This window comes from Thunnus albacares, chromosome 3, assembly GCF_914725855.1.
Source record: "Thunnus albacares chromosome 3, fThuAlb1.1, whole genome shotgun sequence".
NCBI lineage: Eukaryota > Metazoa > Chordata > Actinopteri > Scombriformes > Scombridae > Thunnus > Thunnus albacares.
The window spans coordinates 2015120-2037490 of NC_058108.1; the positions used below are offsets into that span (position 1 = coordinate 2015120).

At 43.3% G+C, this 22371-nt stretch overlaps 1 protein-coding gene across 4 annotated transcripts in view; it reads right to left on the minus strand.

The window, feature by feature from the left end:
• Positions 1 to 226: 226 nt before the first annotated feature.
• Positions 227 to 22371, minus strand: part of LOC122978760 (trinucleotide repeat-containing gene 6C protein-like) — a 56228-nt gene continuing 34083 nt past the window's right edge. For 3 of the 4 annotated variants that reach the window (XM_044345733.1, XM_044345732.1, XM_044345734.1), the window contains 18 exons: positions 19398 to 21905; positions 17934 to 18134; positions 17091 to 17257; positions 16897 to 16974; positions 16607 to 16664; positions 16285 to 16427; positions 15780 to 15926; positions 14659 to 14817; positions 14238 to 14357; positions 13799 to 13882; positions 13060 to 13339; positions 12486 to 12650; positions 11363 to 11554; positions 10853 to 11002; positions 9768 to 9983; positions 8692 to 8765; positions 8206 to 8345; positions 227 to 7573 (listed from right to left, as the gene is read on the minus strand). In XM_044345733.1, coding sequence (XP_044201668.1) covers positions 7228 to 7573; positions 8206 to 8345; positions 8692 to 8765; positions 9768 to 9983; positions 10853 to 11002; positions 11363 to 11554; positions 12486 to 12650; positions 13060 to 13339; positions 13799 to 13882; positions 14238 to 14357; positions 14659 to 14817; positions 15780 to 15926; positions 16285 to 16427; positions 16607 to 16664; positions 16897 to 16974; positions 17091 to 17257; positions 17934 to 18134; positions 19398 to 21905 — 5228 coding nt within the window. In that variant the 3' untranslated portion in view covers positions 227 to 7227. Of the gene's footprint in view, positions 7574 to 8205; positions 8346 to 8691; positions 8766 to 9767; positions 9984 to 10007; positions 10645 to 10852; positions 11003 to 11362; positions 11555 to 12485; positions 12651 to 13059; positions 13340 to 13798; positions 13883 to 14237; positions 14358 to 14658; positions 14818 to 15779; positions 15927 to 16284; positions 16428 to 16606; positions 16665 to 16896; positions 16975 to 17090; positions 17258 to 17933; positions 18135 to 19397; positions 21906 to 22371 lie in introns of those variants that run through there. The other variant, XM_044345735.1, reaches the window with a different exon arrangement.

The following is a 22371-nucleotide window of genomic DNA, read 5'->3' on the forward strand; positions in this document are numbered from 1 at the left end:
AATATAGTCCGAAAGAAGCTCCATAATTCATGGAAACATTTTTTTCCGGTGCATGTCCTTAACAATCACATTCTATGAGGAGAAAAAAGAACAACATTAAAAGCCACAACTTTGTATTTCAGTTACAGACATTTTTCCTTAATGTTTTTTTTTTTCAAAGTAAAGAGAAAGGCAAAGGCAAAGGACCCCCCCCCCCCCCCCCATTCCCCCACCCTCCCTCCTCCCCTTTAAAAAAAAAAAAAACAGCCAGCCTTAAAAGTCATGGGCTTTTTTTTTTTTCAGTACTACCCACAGTGCTTTAGCAGAAGGATAAGCGCTCATTGGTTAAGGATTACACAGCATGGCGACGCAATGTAAAATTTTGCTAAAATATTAAGATGACGATGATGATAATAAGGAGGAGGAGGAGGAGGAGGGGTAGGAAGGAAGTAAGAGTGGAGGAAATTTGAGCAAGAGACAAAAAACAAGAACAACCCTACATCAAACCCTGAACCCCAGAGTCTAGTCGACGAGCGGCGAGGCTCGGACTCTTCCCTCCCACTTGTGCATAGATCATGATCCTTTTAAAAACCAGCTTTATTCCTCCACTTCTAACCTGCCTCTGAAAACCTTTTTGATAAAACATGTCGAGAAAATCTCTCAGCTATTGAAATACCTGTCACGGGAACAGACATGTGAACAGACAGGAGAGATGATTTGAAACAAAAAAAACACGAACATCTTGCACGATGCTCCTGAACGACGACAGGATGGAAACTTAAAAAAGTCAAAACATACAAAATGCATTTTCTGTCGCTGTCGTCTCCGACAGTCAAAACCATTGATCAGTTTAAATGTAAAGCAATTTCTACTTAGATTTCACATGTAAAGCACTCCACTTTTTTCAAAGTTGATTCTCAGTCTTATTTGGTAAATATGTAACTTGCTACGAACATTTTTCTTTTGTTGTCTTAAACAAATGGCACTCTATATTCTGTTAAACTCATAACCTTCAGTGCTTGCTTGGAGTTTAATTGTTTTCAGTTGTTGTTGTTTTTTTTTTTGTTTTTTTCCTTTTCTCCCCCCCCCCCCCCACCCTCCTCCCTCCCCCACACACACAAACATTAAACCTAGAAATGATGGAGTTGGTATCTGGAACCCTGGCCTTCCTGAGACAAAATCCACATCTTTTTATGAGTGTGCAAGATAGTGAGCAAACTGCGTCGCTTGCAGAAAAAACACAAAAAATCACAAATCAATACATACAGAGATAGTCTGTCGACACGGAAAGAGAAATTAAACTGAAATATGACAACACTGATCAATCCCAGAGTTCTGAAAGTAGCATAAATCTTCATTTTGCAAGATTTTCATGTCCATATTTGATGGAAGATGATTTTTTTTTTTTTGTTTTTGTTTTTTTTTTTAACATTCCTGTTATAAATTCCTATTTCCTTGAACTTCAGACAAATGAAATGCTTGTAAACGACAGGTGGCTTTTTGCAAAACAAGAACAGAAAAGATAGGCACCTCTGAAATGAGTCTTGTAACAAACTCACCTCCCACACTTGATCCCTTTCCATTTCTCCATGAAGTTAACATCGGGATTACTAGTCCTTCTACAGCTATCTATGGCCAACAGTTCTTTCTTTTTTTTTTTTTTACCCCTTTTTTTTTTTTTTTAGTTTTTTTTTTGCTACTTTTTGTACTTTTTTGATTTTTTTTTCATCTTTTTTTTTTGTATAATCGGAACAAAATGGTGCAATACTCAATGATAATCCTTGTATTGGATTATTCCACAATAAAAGCCACTATAAGGTAGATAAACTTTTTACAGATAGAATGAAAAAAAAAAAAAATCCATTAAGTCCTTGAGTAAACATGTACACATGAATTGTCACCATCTCCCCCTCCGTACTTAGACTCGTTTCTCTACGATTAGCTGAGTGAGGGGTAGAAGACACTCAGTGCAACGTTAGAAGATAATAATGTCTATCAGAATAGTTTTTGACAGAACAACAACAACAAAAAAAAAGATAAAAACAGACACAAAATAGAACATACTGAGTGGAACATAACAGCAGGCCATGTGCCCTGTACACACACAGTTTCTTGCGCACACATTCATACATACATCTGACTTTCAAGCACACATCTAAGATGACTTTTGCATTTTTTTTTTTTTCAAAGATTTTGTATTTGTAACTTAATGCAATACATTTTTGATATTCTCTAAAAGCCCCTAAGTGTACCTGTCAGATAGAGAGAACAAAAAAAAAAAAAAAAAAAAGAATTACTGACTTCACATTTCGTTATTGGCGCTCCATGATTCAAGTATTTATGTTCAATATTTTGTTTTTTGTTTTGATATGTTTGTGATTTTTTTTTCTTTTTTCTTATCAACTGGGTAAATATGCATCAAACCAGGTGATTCAGGTTGGTTGGGCTTTTAGATGGGCTAATTAACAAATACACATATGTACAGTACAAGCACTTCAGAGTACTGTAATATGTCATCGAAACCAAAAAAACGTGCATATCCAACTCCGTATGAGAAAGACGTCGCTTTCAATCAATCAAGTATCAGTTTACATCCGACCCAAATTCTTTCCTTCGTATCACTTATTTGCGGGGAAAATACATATTGCTCATTTTTCAGGTGTGTTAAACCAAGACCTTTTCAAACAAAAATGAAAAGTTTCAGAGGTTACGATCCAAGAAGTCTGAAGAGGTGATACCACACGCCGTTCCTTTCCAGTATATATATATATATGTAGTGTGTACATATATACTGCTATCTAGAACAGAGCTGTAGAGAGGGAGAGCCTCTCGATGCTGGTGCAGCATGGGAAACCCCCTTCACTGTCAGGGTTCTCCAGTTAGTACAGGATGCTGGGAGGTCCTCGGCTATTGGGTCTGTCTGAGCTTGGATCAAGGCAGTTACAGAAACAGGCAATAGTGATTTTTGCTTGTGTGCTGCAGGACTGCAAGTCCTGAAAAGGTAGCCTTTTCCCGTTTTCTTGTTTTAAAACATTTTTTTTTAACTTTTTTTTTTTTTTGTTTGTTTTTAAGACTTTGTACCTCTTGAAATGTGCCCCCCCCCCTCCCCCTCCCACCACCCCCCTTCCTGCTGATGCAGAGTGAGGAGGAGAGTGAGGCTGATACAGTGGGCCCAAGCCATCTGGGTCTGTGGAAATGTACAGTTCAGTGGGCCCGCTTTGAGCAGGACACAAACATAAAAACAAGATAAATACAGCATCCACAAAAAAAGGCACCCCGGCTACCAGTCTACTCCTTTTAGATGGTGGTAGTAGAGGCTGACGGCCGGAGACGTTTCAGCTAGAAGTGCAGAGCTTTAACATATTATAGATCTTTTTTTTTTTTTTTTTTCATTTAGATTTTTTAAGCATTTTTAAGATTTTTATGTCAAACTTCATAAAAATGACGTTAAAATGCGATTTCATTTTTGGTTTTAAAAAAATATGTACCCGGGATTACCCATCATCAACTGTGCACTGTAGCAAACTGGAACCCCCAACTGAGTAAAGATTTTCTCCTTAGTGTGGGGCGTTCCCCACAAAAGCATTTAAAAAAAAAAAAAAAAATCTCAGTCATTGAAGGGTGTGATGCTGCCGCCCATTTGTTTGATCCCTCCTGTCCCCCGCTGCACCCTCCGCAAAGGTTATCAAAGCTCCTCCAGACAGGGGAACAGAAGTGCTCTCTATAAAGATACAGTATGACACAGCAAATTTATATTGGCACATTACATTGGCATCTTTTACATGCAATAATGGGCCCCCCAAAAAACAGTAACGATAGGCCACCTTTGGAGAAAAGGATTCAATACCAGCCTTTTCCCTTCCAATTGGGATTAAGTTTCGAGGCATGAGGTCTGTACATATTGTTGCGCAGATGGCCTTTAAATTTTAAGACTACGCTCTCACAGTAGAAAGGACAGATACGGAGAGCTGCATCTCATACTTGGTATCATCAACTCCCCTACCCTGAGATCAAGCTGGACAAAAAGTGTCTTCAGCGCAGAGAGAAAAGGCCGACCTTTTAATAAAGTGTTTGGACTCGAGTACGTGACAGTGTTCTGGTGGCTTAGCCTGACTTTACAGAAACGGCGGCCGTTCTGAAGTGCCCGACAGGAGTGCACGGGAGACAAGTGTTAGGGTTTGCCAAGCTCTGGGAGGAGTGCTCGTTCCCGAGTCAGGTTTTGGCGTGCTGTAAAGGGCCCCAGCCTCTAGTCTTTTGCATAGAAACAGATACAAGGGCCTGTTGGTGCCTGGTCAGGGGAGGGCTACTGGGTCTGGTTGAGGTGGTGGAGGAGGAGGAGGAGGAGGAGGAGGAGGTTATAGCATAGCAGCTAGGCAAAGGGCAAGGGGGGACAGCCTGCGGGCAGGCGGAGCAGCTTGGAGCGACAAACACCCACACCCACGTCTGAGACACCCTATTTTTTTTTACACATCTCAAGATACTACCTGGAAGTACTACAGAATACTGTCAAACACAAAAGCATGATCAGTTAAAAACAAATAGACAATCAATAACGGTCTGTAGTATTGATCCTTGTTTTGCATTCAATACACAGGATGAACATACAGAGGCACCTCTGACCAAAGTGTTTCTGCATATGAACAGTGAAGGGCTAGTTCAGCAGCCAGTAATTTGTAGACCACTGCATGTAGACAAAAATAACAATATAACACATTGAAAAAAAAAAAAAAATCAAGTCAAATGATCTTTTCAAAAAAATAAAAAGTACAACTGGCAAAAATTCCAGAAATATGACTATTACATCTTCCAGCTAAAGTGATCTTTGTGTCAAAGAACTGAGAGATGGGGGGGGGAGAGGGCAGGACGACGGCAAGGGTCGAGCGGTGGCGGGGCCCCCCCCCCCCCGCAACGTTGGAGATGCCGTGTGTGGCGGCGGAGAACCGTGATTGGCCAGTCTCGGAGGAGCCGCTTTCTTTGCCAGACATGAAGGGAGGGTCGAGTGGAGCCCAGGAGGAAGTGCTGCGCTGTGGGGCTGCCGCGTTGACACCCAGAGGAACCACAGCAGAGAGGCACTCAGTGGACACTCCCCCTCCCCACCCCACTCCGACTCACCCACCGACTGACTGACTGACTGACTGGCTGGCTGGCTGGCTGGCTGGCTGGCTGGCTGGCTGGCAGGCTGGCAGGCAGGCTGGCTGGCCAGCGGGGTGTCAGAGACAGCTGACATTGCAAGTCTAGTGCCTCCAAACAGAACAAGGCTAAACATTTGGAGTAACAGTGATATTCACTTTGATATTGTTCAAAGAAGGAAAAAAAAAAAAAAAAAAATTCTTGGACTGCAGTTTTTTCCCCCAAAGTCCAACGGTACATTTCAGTTTTGTTTCCCTTCATCCTGCTACCAGAGGAACAACGCCAGACACATTTCCGAGGAATAGATACAGTACATAAAAGAGCAGGATTTTTTTTTTTTTTTTTTGTCGTTTTCAATGTTTTTGCTGCTCCTTTTTTTTTTGATTTATTGGATTGCAGTTGAAGCAATTTGCTCTTCATAAGTGCTATGATAAAACCCTTTGAATTTTTAAAAGTCTTAGTCTCTTCTGTTTGTACAGTACCAAGCGCGCAAGGAACACTCGTAGGTCTACTGCATTAGGAAAAAAACCCCTCTTATTTGGTATTGTGCCAGATACCCAGAACCATCCAATCCCACTGTGGATTCAGTTTCTGTTGGGTGTGGCTGTGGCACGCAGAGAGGAAGTGTGCATTGTTATGTACCCAGTGTCACTTTGAAGTACAAGATTGCTGCATGCACAGTTCAACAGCTGCTTTCTTCCTCTTTGCTGAGTTTTCCCAACAGTTTCAAGGGAATTGGTGGCCTGGAGGGAATCCAAGTTTTGAAAAGGGGGGGTAAGGTTTTTTTTTTTTTTTTTTTGAAGTTCCAAAGTCTTTTTTTGTTGCGATCAGCAACAATCAAAAACAGAAAAAAATCCAAAAACAAAAAAGAGAATCCAGCTCCGGTGGACATCGAGTATGGACGGAAGAAAGATCTATGGTGTATATTGCACAATGTAACTGTCACATGAAGGTGAAATTGTGTTCTTTTACTTTTTCCTCAGAAAAACTGGCTGACCATACAGACTGCTGGGCTTCATAACAAATCGGACAATAGAAAAATTCGACAAAGCACCAGTTAACGACTGGGTTCCATGTTGAAGGTGACCAGAAGGATCTGGGCTTGCAGACGTCAATGATTAGGTGCCACCGTTGCACACGTATAACTCGTGTACGAAACGGAGACACGCAGCCAGGTTGACAAGATAATCTTCTCTCAGCTTATGTTGTGATAGATATCAAAAAAATGCGCTTGGATCTAGACCTACAAAAAAAAAAGAACATTTAACAGCTGTGTCAATCCCTTTGAGAAGACATATTAAAATAATTAAGCTGATGATTGGTAGGGCCAGTCACGTGGCCAGGCCTTCTTACTGCCCAGTGACAAGAGTTGGTCACCAGTCGTGTCCTGTACCACTTGCTGGCTCAGAGGTTAAACTGTGCAAGATTTCAGCTATTTCTTCAGTTACAAAACAAACTAAAAAAAGGCGGCTTGGGAAGGACCTGGGCCAGAGAGCACTTAAGGCTAATATTAGTGCTGAGAAACAAACATTAACATAACTAGTAAAGGTCTTTGAACCACATCATTGGCCATGGACATGCTGGGAATGGTCGTTTTAAGTCTTATTTTGGGATGATTCTTTTTTTTTTTTTCTTGGAGGGAAAAGGAAAGTCTCAGATGGCAGCTTTGATTGCTTCTCTTAAAAACACTTCACACAAAATGTCATGTATACTTATGGAAAAAACTAAAAAAAACACTTAAAAGGTTTCTTTGTGTTGTGTCTCGTTTTAGTTTGTTTTATATGATGCATTTCAAAAAATACCAAAAAGGAATAAAAACTTGCTTTTTTTTTTTTTTCTCCAAAAAAAGGTAAACCTAACAAAAAAAAAAAAAAAGGTAAAACAGAAGGACTGGAGTCTGCAGTCTGTGTGGTGGGGACCCCCGGCCTTCTGATTCACAATTCACAGTTCAAAACAGTTCAAATTGATACTGATTATCGCCACATGATTTGCTTGGGTTTTGCTCCTGTTCATATTGAATTTTTTTTTTTTTTTTTCCTCCTCCGCCCCACCCTCCACCGATGGCTTACATGACACGGTGGCGGCAGGTTTGGTTGGTTAGTGTATTGTGGCATCATCCTACATGGACTCCCCACTCAGCAGATCTCCAGGCAGCAGGGTGTTAATGGGGGTGGGGCTCCCGATCACGCGGGCGTCTTCTCCGCTCGGCGGTCCCCACAGGCTGGAGTACTGGGGCACCCCTCCCCACAGCAGGTCGCCTCCGCTGGCCTTTCCTCCTCCGCTGCTGCTCCACTGGCCAATTGAGTGGGACTGCGCTGCCCCGCCCATCCGGTTTTGATTGGTTCCTGGGTTGGCCTGCCAACTAGTGGTGTTCGCCCCTAGCGACTGGCCTTGTGCAAAGAAGCGGTTCACCTCCTCCTCGCCGGCGAACTCCGCCAGGATGGTGGTGTTTCCGAGCACACACCTTACAAAGACAGGAAGACAAAAAAAGCAGTCAGGAAACAGTTTTTGTTCTGATTGTTTTTTCATTTGAAGGTTGTTTAAATTCTTCTTTTTAAGCAAAGGGTAGATGTTTAGGGGGGTTGTTTGTAACCACATTTCGTGCTGCTGATCATGAAAAATATGTCAAATATCTTGCATTTTGTTTCCATGACGACCAGCTGCAGTGGCTGCCACTATTAGCAAAAACAAAAATAAGGAACAACTCTTAGACGCAGCAAATGTGCCTCCGGAGAAACTTGGCACTGGTATTTCCCTAATTTCATGGTGATTATTACAACATTCACTGTAATATTACAATACAGCTGACTACAGCATGACTACCTGCCTCCTTTTCCATGTGACTGGTCAGATACTGAAATAGCTTTGTACTCATTAGAAATGCTTTACTGCTCTCAGACGGGGAAAACACAGACTAGAAACCAGGAACACAGGGTTTCTCCCCGAGTGTTCCCCATTTCCTTCCTGTCTAATAGCTGCTTCACTTTAATCTAAGATGTGAAGCAACAAGCAAGAATTTGAAAACAAATGTCCTCAATTTTTTTAGTTTGCTAAGCCCACTTTGGTTGATGTAAGAATCTCTCTGCTGAGGCTTACATGTGCAGAGACTTCTGGGCCTTGGCGGCTTCGTCCTTGGAGCTGTAGCGCACCACGGCGTTCCCCTGGGTCAGGTTGAGGTGGAATGTGATCAGGGGGCCGTGCTGCATGCACAGGGTCCGCAGAGTTGAACCATCGATCTGCAGTAAAAGAACATAAAAGTGAAAAAAAAGTTGCAATTACAACTGATATCTGAGTTTATTCATCTATTTTACACTGTAAATGTAGTCACTATTTATTTCTCTCACTCATTCTATTATTGTCTGCATTTCTTTTTTGACTATTATAGGACTCCTGTTTTTTAATCTCACTTATCATTTGAATTTGTGTTTTGTATCACACTTACTAAGAGGCAAAGCAAAGAATCATATCTGTTCAATTTTGAGTATGCTTCTTCTAAGCCATCAGACAAATCCACTGTTTTTTTTTTTAAATCTTTGAATTAATGAATAATATTTACATGCTGACTTGAGCAGGATTACGTACCTGTGGGGTGAGATTCCTCAGCACCAGCCAGCTGCTGGTCCTGTTGGAGTTGTCAGTACTCCAGGTGGTTCCCTCTGTAACAGAAATGTAGACACAATATACATTTTATATATATTCTGTATATACAAACAACATGATATTAACTAAAAAGTGGTTTACTGGAAACAAGTAACCATTTTAAAAGATAAAATGCTGTCAGTGTGTTCATTTTCTACAGTTTTGTCACTATAAGTGATTCCTTTGTCATTAGTGGAAAAGCAAACACACGACACAGAGCTTTGACAGCTTTTCTCTTCAAAAGCTTTATGTACAAAGGAAACATGCAGTAAACTCATTTCAAGTAACAACACCTTAAGAAAACAGTTTAAATGGAAACTGTTGTCTTCAACATGTATTTGTGTTGATTCTTTTTAAGCCGCTGTCTTGGTTTTTTCGAGAGGGCTGTGCAGCTCTGCGTCAACGTGTTAAACTTAAAAAAAAAAAAAAAAGTGACACCTTTCTCAGACTGTGAACTATTTCCACACACATTTCTTGTCTACGCAACTAACAAAAGACGTTCCTCTTCGATCTACATAAACCCGATGTCAAAATAAGGTCACGTGTATGATGTTTACCACAGAGCCAGTAAACCTCAAGATGTCAGTTGGGTGTGTTTACCCGGGCCTTAAATAGTGAGCTAGAAGAGGCAGCTGTGAACTACGCTACGCTTATACATCTTCTGCTTTCTGTATCACTTTGATGAACGTTACCTTTGATAAGACATTGTTTGTTGATTTATACGTAAACAACAGAATTTGTATATCGCTTTAAATTTTGCAATCTGAGAAAAAGTCTTAGCAGCAGCAGCATCATGCTTCTTTCTTCACTAGTTAATGGACTAAAGACTGGAATGATGTTCATATATGATAAGAAGTCACTTAGCAAAGTTTCCATGCAGGCTGACACAAAATGATGCAAACAGTTTTTAGTTGTCCTGTCTGAAGGAACGGTGTGTGAGTTTGTGACTGAGATTGTTTCAAGCGTTGCTTCTAATAAAAATGAAATGAGAACATTGTGGCTTATAGGAGAGTGCTCACCAGAGGAGTAGGAGCCACTCCAGCCTTGGGCCAGGCCCAGCGAGTTGCCACCCCAGGTGGAAGAGGGCTTGGTGTTGGTGAGGCCTGGTGGGGGTCGGGAGGGGGCCGTGGTGCTGCGCGGCCCCTGTGGGACTTTCCATAGCTCGTGGGAGAGAGAGGCTTGGCTCTGGGAAATAGGCCCTGGGGACCAGGTGGACTTCATGTCAGACAGTTTACCTTCACATGGAGAGAAGATGGGAGATAGAACATCGAGTTACAGATGAAGATGTAACGTTACAACTAAGGCTTTAAGATGGGAGACTAAAGTCCCTGTTGAGTCCCTTTATCTTTTTGTAAAAGCAAAAAATATGTAATAAACAGTGTCTACATATTTTACAACTCACATTACAAATGACCTTCATAAATTCTGAATTCTTTGTGAATTCTTGTCATAAGAGGCACACACAGGGTGTGTACTGATGTCATGACCAGCAGGGGTGAGGCTTGTGTTTTCGTGGTTTGGGTAAAAGAGCACAGATGGTTGAGGGTCACATTCAGGTGAGGTAACTGTCTTAGTAACGGAAAGAGTGTTGTCTAAAAACACTGAGGGAACAAGTTTAGGTGTGACTTGGAGCGAGAAGGGTCACAAAAACAGGTCAGGGTTTGGGTAAGGTTTTAGGATAAGTAGGAGCCCAAGACAACGTGGTGTCAGGGCTCCCTTTTCTGTGAGGATAGGTTTGACAGGTCCACACATAGAGGGTAGATACTCCGGTTCGTGTACCTGAGCTGTCTCCATCAGAGGACGACAGACTGAAAGAGTTAGAGTAACCACTGACAGGCCAGTCACTGCTGGTTGAAGGCAGAGAGCCGTTCTGAAGAGAAGGAGCTGGGGAAGAGGCTATACGGTCGTAGAGGTAACAGTGTTGTTGCCGGGGACAAAGAGAAAAAACAAACAAGTCACTTCATGTAAGCATCAGTACCAGAAAAAGATTCGGGCCTGTGGTGTAACGGAGAACACGGACCAGTTTGTGTACGTGGAGAAATGACGCAGCATGTTTTCTGTGTATGATTACTGGGTGTTTTAAATATATATTTCCTGTTCATACCTCCATTCCTGTCCCTCAGCAGGTATCGGTTAACGTCATGGATGTTGGTGTTGATGGTGGGACCGCTGGGGACGCTGCCAGGGGTCATGTTGGGGTCATTCTCAGGGTCGATGTTCTGAAGGCCCTTCCATGGCACACCTGGGCAGAATTCTGAGGAAGTGAAATTAAGCGCTGAATGAAGCGTTATTTTAACAACAAGATCAGATATCTGGAAAAAAGATTCTCATCTGTTCTAACAAGTCACACAAGCCTCTAAGCCACAGCTTCCTTCAGAGTTATTCTTAAACTGATGCAAATGCTGCAGGACGTATTCTGTGAATTCATCAGTTCCTTTGGCCTCTACTACTTAAAGCTTTCATGGTGTATTTAAAATGTCAGACGGAAACCAAGACAACAGATCAGATCTGTGGAGGGAACTGCTAATACTCAAACTAAAACCAAAAAACAGAAAAGGATCCACTACTATAACTGTGCAGCGTTAACAGTTCTGTTTTTGTATCTGGTCTTCACCTGGGGGCCAGTTAATGTTGGTCCCGTTGGAGATCTTCTCGTTGGGGCTCTTGCCCTGGCCCCAGCTGTCTGGGGGCACCAGTGGGCTGGTGGGGGACTCAGAGCTGGACATCAGATTGTATGGGCTGTATGAGTCCTCCAGCTGGGGGGGCTTCCCAGGGGGGCCCAGGGTAGAGGCAGCAGATATGGCACCTAGGCATATGAAAAGAGACAAATAACAGACTTTACTTTATCTGACTTGAAAGTATAATAAGGAGCAGAATATGTGAAAACTACTCTTAAGCTAAAAAAAGACAACAACAATGTAGAGTTTTTCTTTTTTGCACCAGTTTCAGGCATTGTGCAAATCATTCCTGTTCAGCATAACATGAGCCTCAAGTACTTTACACCATTGCCAAAGGAGAAACATGAACACTATAAATACTGAGTATATGACCTTTCAGGTGTAAAATGTCATCGGTGTGATATCAAAAGTAAAACTGAGATTACCTTTCCATCGCACAGGAAGGGGCTTTCCCCTTCCTGTGCGATGGAAATGCACTTCAAGACGACACTTCAAGATAAATGTTTCTGGCTTATAGATTCTAATCTGAGAATGAGCTTGAAAACAGAAATAGAATTTTAAAAAAGTGAATAAAGCAGGATATATAAATATGTTTAGGGTGTGTAGGAGATGTGACTGAGTGACCTGTCACTGTTGGTGAGAGGCCTTCTCACACCTTAAGATCAGTGATTCTTAGCTGAGCTTGCGGTCAGAATGTGTGACAACACACGAAGGCACAGCAGGGAAAAGGCTGATGACACCTCAACTGTTGCAATGAGACACTCAAGTGACAACAAGCTTGTGACAGCTGTTGAGTTTTTCATCTGCACATGTGTTAGCTAAGATAAATCTTAACTATGAACCTTCAAACTTCCACATTTTGCAAATTTTCAATTTTGCAAACACTGACAGAAACTAACTGGTATTGCACAACAGATGAGCTGCCAAGTACCACTTGGCATTGAAATTGATTGACAATTTTTACATTATGGATATGGTCATGTGAACTCTTTACAGTACAGGTGGTTTCATTTGTGTACTACTACTACTACTACTACTTGTGTTCTTTCTTCAACATACCGTGCTTATTGAGATTGTTCTCCATGTTTGAGGAGTTGCCAGAGAGGCTGTCCATGGAGTTGGAGTGTGTCCACTGGGACAGGCGGGACTGGGGCTGAGGGGGCTCCTTCAGGGACAGACCCCCAACCTCCATGCAGTTTACATTCATGTTTGGATTCAGTCCAGCTGTGAACAAAACACAAGAATCTTTATTTGTCATATACAAGTCACTGCTTTGTATCCATGACCAGAAATCCAGTGAAAACAGCACAAAAGAAAAACACACATTGAATTCCACAAATGAGTTGTTCATCGATCCTTGCTATAATTCTGCATGTATTTCTCAAAGAAAAATGTCTATAGACTGACTGTGTTTTTGATTGTTCACATTTATTAGTGGTTAACATAATGTATGTATGAATTGTGAGTAGCTATATCTACCATTCCTGATTGAGGGATTCACAGGAAGGAATAATCCAGAGCAATTTTATCTCAGTAATAACAGCTTCAACGTTTACTGTTCGCTCTTTTTACACTCTTTGTGAGTTTCAAACTGTGTGGACTCCATTCAGTGTGTTCCCCATCCCAGACTCACAGAGAGGGTAGGTGCTGTAGGCGTTGGGCGAAGACGGCGGCTCTTTGGTGTGCAGTGTGTCGGCGAGGCCCGGAGCCTGGTGTGGGCCTGTGAAAGGGTCCAGGGTTGATTTGCCGGAGCCAGGGCCTCCAGCTGGGCCACCAGGGGGATGCAGACCAGCGGAGGAGGAAGAGGAGGAGGAATGAGAGGGAAGTTGCTGCTGCTTCATCAGCAGCGCCTGGTACAGCTGACGCTGGTGCTGCTGGATCTGCTGCTGCATGTTGGTGATTGTACGTGCAACCTGGGAGAAAAGAGAAGCGTTATCATAAAGGAGAAGCATGTCAAGCAAGCAAGTCATGAGAGGAGGAACAATTAAGATGAATTAAATGATTTGATATTGCTGAGAAAACAAGGTGAAGTTGAGAGAAACCGCAGAAGGAACAACAACATGTTCACACATGTATATCCTCTTTCAGCAGACCTCATCTTGCAGCAGAACTTCCCAAAAAAAAAGAACAAACTCAAATAGTTGGTTCATGCTGAACGAGAAGTAACCTATTCCCATGCAGATATTCTTACAGTTTGAGCAACAATTGACGTAACAACATGTTTTTTTCATGAGAAAAAATGATGTTGTGTCACAGTGTTGGAGCTGAGCACTGATGTATTGTGAATCAGTGCTCACACGAGGTCACTCATGAAATTAATAACAATCATTATCATGCTTTCTGTGAGTGTAATGATGCATCTGTTGACTCACTTGCTGCTCTTGTTGTCTAATGGGGCCGGAAACATTGCGTTGCGCCTGCATCATCTGCTGCTGGATTTGTAAACGCTGGTACGCCTGAATGTACAATACAAGGATTAAAAACATTAATGATGATATTTTTCATACATAATAAATGAGAGACCTTTGGCAAAGTAAACATTCTTAACCCACATAAGCTCTACTTTTACTTGTGTTTTTAAATGGACATATTTTTCGTTGTTCATTAGATTTTTGTCAGTCAATTAAATCAAAAACTAACATCAAGACATTAGAAAAAGTCCGACATGTTTTAGTGTTGTGTGCTTGTTTTAATCTCTTTTCCATTTAGATTAGAGCCTCTTCAAAAAGTCCACAACACACCATCTCTGCCTCAGGTCCCTGAGTAAAAGTTGCACTATGAATACACAAGGAGAGAGGGACTCTGACTCACCATTTGCAGTTGCTGAAGTTGATACAACAGGGTCATTTGTTGAGGGTTTATTGGTGAGGTTAAAAGTGCAGGGTTCAGACCAATGTTTTTTGCTGCAAACTGCAAGAGCTGTGCTTGGACCTGGAGGGAAGGGAAGAAAGGGGGGAGCAAAAAAGGAAAAAGATGACAAGTTAGTCATCGCAAATCACAACAACGGAACATGAGCAGCTTCTGGCAAAACTAGTAACTGCTACATGCATGCAAGGAGGAAAAGAGAGGAGAGAGAGAGAAGGCCTGCAAGTAGAGCTGTGTCTCGCAAAGCAAAGTGGGCACAATAGGGTCCACGAATAATAACTTGTGATGATGCACACAAGACATGTTAACATCTGCATGTTCCTGTATGTTATGAAATGATATGTGTGTTCTGTGTGTGGTTATCTACCTGAGGGGAGAGAAACTGAGGCACTTGCGCACGTAGACTAGGCTGGGAGGAGCTGAGAGGTGGCACTGGTGGCTGAGGAGGAGGCTGCTGCTGCTGCTGCTGCTGCTGCATGGCCCGGGTTTGTGCTGCTCCACTACTGCCAAACATTCCACTGGGTATCTAGAAGCAGGAGTCGTGAGGAGACAATTAAACTTCTCTACAAAACTTCCATGTTTATTCAAATTACCCCGAGCACATTTCACACATCATTATGCAGCGAAGAGCTGAGCCACTGAATTGGGAAGAATGGTGTGTAGCCTTGACCATTCCGGCAAACAGCTACAGAAAACCTCAAGAGTGAGGTCAAGAGTTGAGCATCCAGCTGTCACGCCTTTGTGGAAGAGAAGATGGGTTCATTCAGTACACGAATGAGTGCACTTGAATTGGATGAAAAAGAAAAAAAAAAAAAGTGCACTCAAAAGCTTAGCCTGAGTCGATGATATTCCCAGCCCACATAGCGATGTCGAAAAACATTTTTCAAAGCATTTACCCTCAAGGTCTTCACACTTCACACTACACCCTTGTGCACCAAAGCGTATACCCAACACTACGTGAGAGCAGTTAGCTCTTAGATCATGAAATTGTGACTATTTTGAAATTTCAAAGGGCCCCAAACAATTAGCCTGAAAAGGCAGCCCTCTCCACATTTCCTAATTTCATGTGGTTGGAGAAGTCTTTCTATTCAGTGCCAAAAAAAAAAAAAAAAAAGGCTCGCTTACAGTGCCTTTGTTTGGGCTTCAAGGACATATTGTTGTTTTTCTAGGCCATGGCTGCTTCTGGCGGTGGTATTTGATAGAACATAACTATCTGGTTTCAATGGGCACTTCAGGCAAGGTCATAAACACAGAAGTGAGCAATAGAAAAGTGGAGATGTGTGTAAGATGAAGTCAGTTTATTTGTTGTTGCATTCACTGCATCATACACACTTACATCTCGTATGGTTTAAAACTATTTACGCTTTTGCAGGTTCTGTATAATCTGTCAATAAATTCCAATAATGTCACCTTAACAAGAGCAGAGCAGTTCAATATTTAAGTTCAGTAACAGATGCATAGTGGAACTGTGTGCAGGGAATGTCTTACCTGTCTGTTGTTCAAGTTTTGCATGGCCAGCCCCGGGTTGCCCTGTCCCAGACCTTGCCCAGGAAGGCTACTGTTGGCCAGGGGGAGCTTCAGGCTGGGGGAAGGCAGAAACGGTGATGGGGGGGCATCATCTGACAGAACACCATCCTGGAGCAGACCAAGATAAACGGGTGACGAGGGGAAAAATGGGCGATGAGAAAAAAGAATTAATAATTAGATATTACACACAATAATCATTGATATTATGCTAATATTTGTACTACTGACAACAAGAAATCTCAGATGATGAAAATGATAACAAGCCTTCAATAATCTTTCAGTTTAGCACACATCAAAATAGAACACAATGTAAAATATATAAAAAAAGGGAAAAACCCAGAAAAATGAAGTAGCATAAAATAAGTAGAGGTATAAATACCATAGATTTATGTTTTTTTTAAAGTTATTATTTCCCACATATGTTTGAAAACAGTTCCGATAGCTGGTCAGATGCTTAATGTCTTACCTTGTCAAGAAAGGTGTTGCGGTCGGAGGGGTCTTTGGAGAGCGCAGAGGGCCGGCACACCAGGGGCTTGTTCAGGCCGTTGCTGTAATCAGACATGCCCATGCCACGCTTGTCCAGGTCTGTCTTCTTCTCCAACAGGGCGCCTGGGAGCAGAGAGGAAGACAGAACGGGGTATTATGAAGTGTAGTTTTTATGTATTTCCTCTGAATTGTGAACTTATTTACTTGAAATTAAAAAAATGCTGCAAATTTGTGCAGTCATACAGTAGGGTCCAAAAAGTCTGAGTCAAATGAATGACACACAAATATATAAGTGAACTTACTCATGGCCTGGTCAAGGTTCATGTTGTTGCTCTTCAAAGCCTCCTCAGCAGGGTCTCTCTGTAATACAAATATAACATAACATACGTCACTGACCATGGTTTAACTGAAGGAGATGATCTTCCTTATTTAACAGTTTCTCATGTTTAGATGGGATGGTTTACCTGCATCTTTAATTGACTGTGTTCATTGTAATGAGCTATCTTTATTAAAATAAGATCTGCCTTAAAGAAAGCTTATCAGCGCTATGTGTCAGTGTTAGAACTTCTTTCTAAATATATCTCCTCCGTACCGGAAAACCCATGTCAGTGAGCTGTTTGATGAGACGGTTCATGATCCAGGCCTCGTCTGGCTTGTTGCCCATCTTCACCTGAGAACACACAAGCAGGATATTTGTGATTTAATTTGTCAATAATGTTTCTTTATATGAAAATAATTTCCTCCATCTGCTGGTATGATTATAATGTAAGTCAGATGCATTCTGACCTTGCTCGGGCCCTTCTTGGGTCCATTGCCCCAGGAATTGCAAGAAGAGCTGCTCTCCTGGGAGGTGGGGCTGTTCCACATGTCCCCATCCTCAGTGTCCCATTGGCTGCTAGACATGCCCATTTCCTCTCCTCCGTTTCCCCAGCCATCTTGCATAGGTTTGGGGCCTGAGAGAGATGAGGTGAGAAAGATTAAGATCAAAGCAACAAATAAAAATCTAGTTTGTTTATCTGAAGTGTGATATACACCATACATGAGCCATTTCAGTGTGAGCAGCTGGTAATTTCCAACCTGACCACTTGGTGCCACTGTTGCCATTAACATGCTGCATGTTCCCCTTAACAACACCCTCTAACATTTTCATTTTAAACCAATAGCACAATAACTGAGCTCTACTGAGGTGTGCAGTTGCTTTAATCCCAGCATTTCTCCAGTAGCAAATCTTTAGAATTGGCACAAATGGTACAAGTCTGAAGAAATTTACTGTTTTTGTTCCTTAACCAAGTGTGTTTGTGCACATATACAACCTGGACCTTAAACACCTGAGGTGACAATCATTCAGAAAGGCTGAAGCAGAAAGGCTGTTCTTCATTGCACTAATCTTCCAAATGCCACACAATCTGCAGTCCAATTTACAACGTGTGGTATTCTCTAGATTGTGTGAAATTGCCTTGTATACGACTACACCTGAAACTAACTTAATTAGTCTGTTCTGTGTAGCACTTTGCTGGGGTAGTATATAAAGCACAAGGGGTGCATTTTCAATGTTAGGCCATGCTGATTTCCTATGGTTGACATCATGTATAACTACATCTGCATATATTATTTATCTAAGAGTGTTACCTGGCTTGCAGGGTGCAGGACCCGGGGGTCCGTTGGCCCTGCCATAAGGTCCAGAGGGCTCGTGGCCACCATCTCCCCATCCTCCTACACCCCCTGGGGGCTTGCCCCAGGCAGAAGTGCCATTGTCCACAGTTGTTGGAGTTGCTGGTTCTCCCCAAGCAGGCTCCGATTTGGGCTGAACATTGGGAAGCTCTCCCCAACCTGGAAGACAGGGGAGGTGATTTAGAAAAAAATGATAAAATAAGTATATAGTGCTGTAAAATCTTCACCACTGACAATTTTATTCTTGCAGTTATACATTACTCCCTTTAAGGCGGCAGTCACACCACAAAATAACAAGCGAATACATTGATTTTTTTAAATGCTAGTGTGGCCAGGCTTTAAGTCCTTCACACTGGAGGGATCTTAAGTAGTAAGGATGCGAGTTTAAGACTGTTTGAGAACTAAACTATATCAATACACAGGTCAGATCTTAAACTGTCTTTTACCCAAAACTATATTATGATCATTCAAGCAACTGACACCCCCTGCACTGTTTGAGACTCTCTGTCTTTTCAGGCCCTCATGATGAGCTGCATGACAAGTTAATAAGAGAGTATACTGACAGTTGAGGCAGTGCCATGCTGCCTATATGTAGAGAAGGCTTTCACTCCATCTCTTCTCTCTTTGCTATATTCTTTCTCTTACTTAGTTCACTCTTTCTCTCTTTATCTATACTGGTTTCAGTAGAGATGACCGATTCATAATTTGTATTGTTCTGTATGTTCTGTATTCAGTGAAACTGTGTCTTAAGGTGGCCATGATGCTCCTTGGTAACTGTATTGCAAATTTCAGACAGCAGGGGGCAATGGTCTCATTCATAATCAAAAGTAGAGGAGAGTGTTGAGCATTAAATCTCTGCCATATCTATATGCATGGCCTTTGTCTTCACAAAGACTTGTTTGAACTGGCTGCAGCACTCACTCAAGCTTGCTGTACAGTCTTAATTATGTATGCATGGCCATTAAGAGGTCCTCAATACCTCTGAGACTATCTACTTAATAATCACTGTGAGAAAATTCTTTTAAGAAATAATCCTTGAATGGAATAACAATCCATGCCGATGCTGCTTTTATTGGTAATTTAGTCACTTTATGTGTTGATGAGTAAAAACAGCTCTCCACTTAAGCTTTGTTTATCTTCATACTTCATTCAGTTCATTAAGACCAGCTCTAAAGCTTAATACCATTAATAAAACATAATTATGCTGTCAGATAAAACTCTGAGTCTCAAAAACATCAGGTTTTATATGTGTATAATTTTTTAAAGATCTGACTGACATATTCTACAGTTTTAAACATTCCACTGCCTTCTGCATTGGTTTTTGAGATTATGCCCTTTTCAGCATTTCAGTATATCAAATATTACTTTAATTTCAAGTCATACAAACATTTTGAACACAACAGCACAGCCATGCTATGTTACCTGAGTTGGCGAGGGGGGGTCTACCCTGGGGGCCCGCACCTGGGTGTGAAGCGCCATTGTTGGGTGACCCATTGTTGTTTCCATGGTGCTGCAGGTGAGTTGGGGGATGGCCATGATGGGGATGGTGGTGCATGTGGTGAGCATGATGGTGATTGTTGTTGCCAGGGCCGACAGAGTGATTGTTGTTGCCAGGGCCGACAGAGTGATTGTTGTTGTTATTGTTGGGCATAATCATTCCACCATTCTTACTGGGAGGTGGGCCGCTGTTGCCTGGGTTACTAGAGGGATTGTTGCGATCCCACATGTTGACAGTCTTGTTGTAGGCGTTGGGATCGCCCCAGGTGGACGTTCCATCGTCAATCTCCATCTTCCTGCGGATGGAGGGAGGGGAGGGCTCTTCCCAGCCAGTGGGCTCCATACCCTGGTCCTGTTTGTTGACACTACTCCAGCTAGAGGTGTTCTGCTTCACAGAACCAGGACCACCCCAAGAACCAATGCTGCCACCTCCTCCACTGCCGGTGCTACTGCTGCTGCTCTCCTGGGGCTTGGAGGAGCCCCAGCCTCCCTGCACTGGGCCATTGGCACGTGGGGTCTCCCCCCAGCTGCTATTACTCACAGCAGAAGCAGGCTTACCCCAGCCTCCTCCTCTAGTTCCTCCTCTGGGGCTTTCCTTCCACCCACCACTTCCTCCATTTCCTCCTTCTCCTTCCCACATGCTGCTGGAGGACCCATTGTTCTTGACTTCTGCTTCTCCCCAGTCCCTTGTGCTGGAGTTATTGGAGCCCCCATTACTGTTGCCCCAACCATGGGAGCTTTTGGGACCCTCTCCCCAGTTAGTAGGCTGGCTTTTTGTCAGACCATCATCCCAGTTGGGTGACTTGTCCTCAGATCCCCAGGATGGTGTGCCTGCACTTTTAGGACCGTTGGTAGGCAAAGGGTCGCCCCAGCCACTGGTGGTGCCATTTGAGGCTTTGTTGAGTGACTGTGGGGGGTCCCCCCATCCTGATCCAGTCTGGATTGACTGAAGTGGAGGGGCTCCCCAGCCAGAGGATGATGATCCTTCACTGTCATTTTTTCCTCCAGACCCAGGCCTCTGACTGGGGCCAATGTTAGGGTTTATGGTACCTCCATTGGTGGCTGATGGTCCACCATTAGAGCTTGAGCTTCCTAAGGTGTCCGAGCTGCTGTTGCTCTTCACATCATCAGAGTTGGCTTCTTCCATCTCCCATACGGTGTGCTGTCGGATGGGGGTCTGTCCCCAACCCGAGTTACTCAGCACCCTTGGGTCCAGGTCCTGTCGGGGTAGCACAGGGGTAAAATCCATGCTTGAAGACCTGTCTCTGTGGTGGGATCGACCTTCACTGCTGTCCCCACTACCCTCACTTGCTGGGGCTGTTCCAGGCTGCTGGCCCCATGAGTTAAGTTGCTGCTCTTGGCCTGAACCAGAGCTACCGGCATCTACTGAGTCCCAGCCTTTAGATGTATCTCCACCACCACCAGAGCATTTTCCCCAGTCACCCCAGCCACCACTTCCACTACTCCCACCACCACCACTGCCTTGGCGGCCCCAGGCAGAGAGGCCTCCAGAAGGAGCTGAGTCCCAGCCTGAGTCCTTGGGGGAGTCAGCTGCCTTATTTTCTCCACTACCCCATACAGAGCTGCCTTTTGTGTCCCCATTGAGCTGGGATGATTCAGTGGGTGACTGGCCTCCCCAGCCAGTTAACCCATGGATAGGGCTCATAGGCTCCTGAGCTTGCTGCTGTTGCTTAGTGTGGTTTGGTCCGTCAGTGTTAAGGTTAGCAGGTTCCATATTGAAGGACAAGCTTGTGTTGGTTGAAGGGTGCTGCTTATCACTTTCATTAGCACTTATCATGCCACCCCAACCTCCTCCACTCGTATCCGCACCTCCCAGGGTCCCATTTCCCATATTTCCATTGCCATTAATACCTGGTGGAAGGGATGATGAGTTGGACACCCCATTAGGGCCAATACCACCACCTCCACCACCCTCATGGCCCAGAACAGGCCAAGCTGATGGGTTGGCATTAGGATTGAGGTTCAAGTTAAAATTGGGAGAGCCCCAGTTACTGGGCGCTCCTACACGGCCACCATTCATACCATCTTGTTTTGCATCTGAGACCCAGCCTCTGTTCCCAGCTAATGTGTTGGCTGACCCAGGTCCTGTCATCATGTTATTGTTAGATTTGAGAGAGGCGTAGTGGGCCTGCTGGCCTGTGGCACCTGTGGCCATACTCAGAAAACTACTACTACTGGTGGTAGTGACAGCACTGGTGTCTGGGTTGGAACTAGCTGAGCCCAAGGGGCATTCTGTTGCTGCAGGGTGGCTGGGGTCACTACTGCGGCTGATGGAGGGCCAAGCTTCTGTGTCACTTCCGTCAATAATCACTTTGTCCCAGCTGTTGGCACTGGAGGGGCTGTCAACTGGTAAAGAGGCGCCCCAATGAGAGGTCTCATACTGGGCACCAGGGCCACTCTGGAGGGATATGTCTGTAGAGAAAAAGAGAGGGAAGAGAGGTTGAGACAAAGGGGAACAGAGGAAGACAATAGTTTTAAAAGCCTAACCAGTGATGGGGGCTATACATATATATATATATGTATGTGACATCAGTTGCATTGCTTTTCTGTGTGTAACAATGTTTATCTGTATAGTCCCTGTTAAATAAACGAATAAAACCAAATCAAATAAAACACAGGGAGCTGGGTGGAGATGACTCAGTCAGAGGCAAAAAGAGGACGTGAGTGGCAGAAGATGAAAAAGGTGAAAAAGAGAGACGACATAAAAGGGAGGAAAAAGGGGGAGAGGCGGGGGGGAGAAAAAATAGATTAGGTTAGACTAAGGAACATCGTGTAATACAGCCCCTGTTAGTTCCCTGGACCAATTTTATCTTCTTGGTTGGTTAATGTTAGCTATCAGACTTGGCAGGATGAGATGGTCACACTTGCACGTTCCACA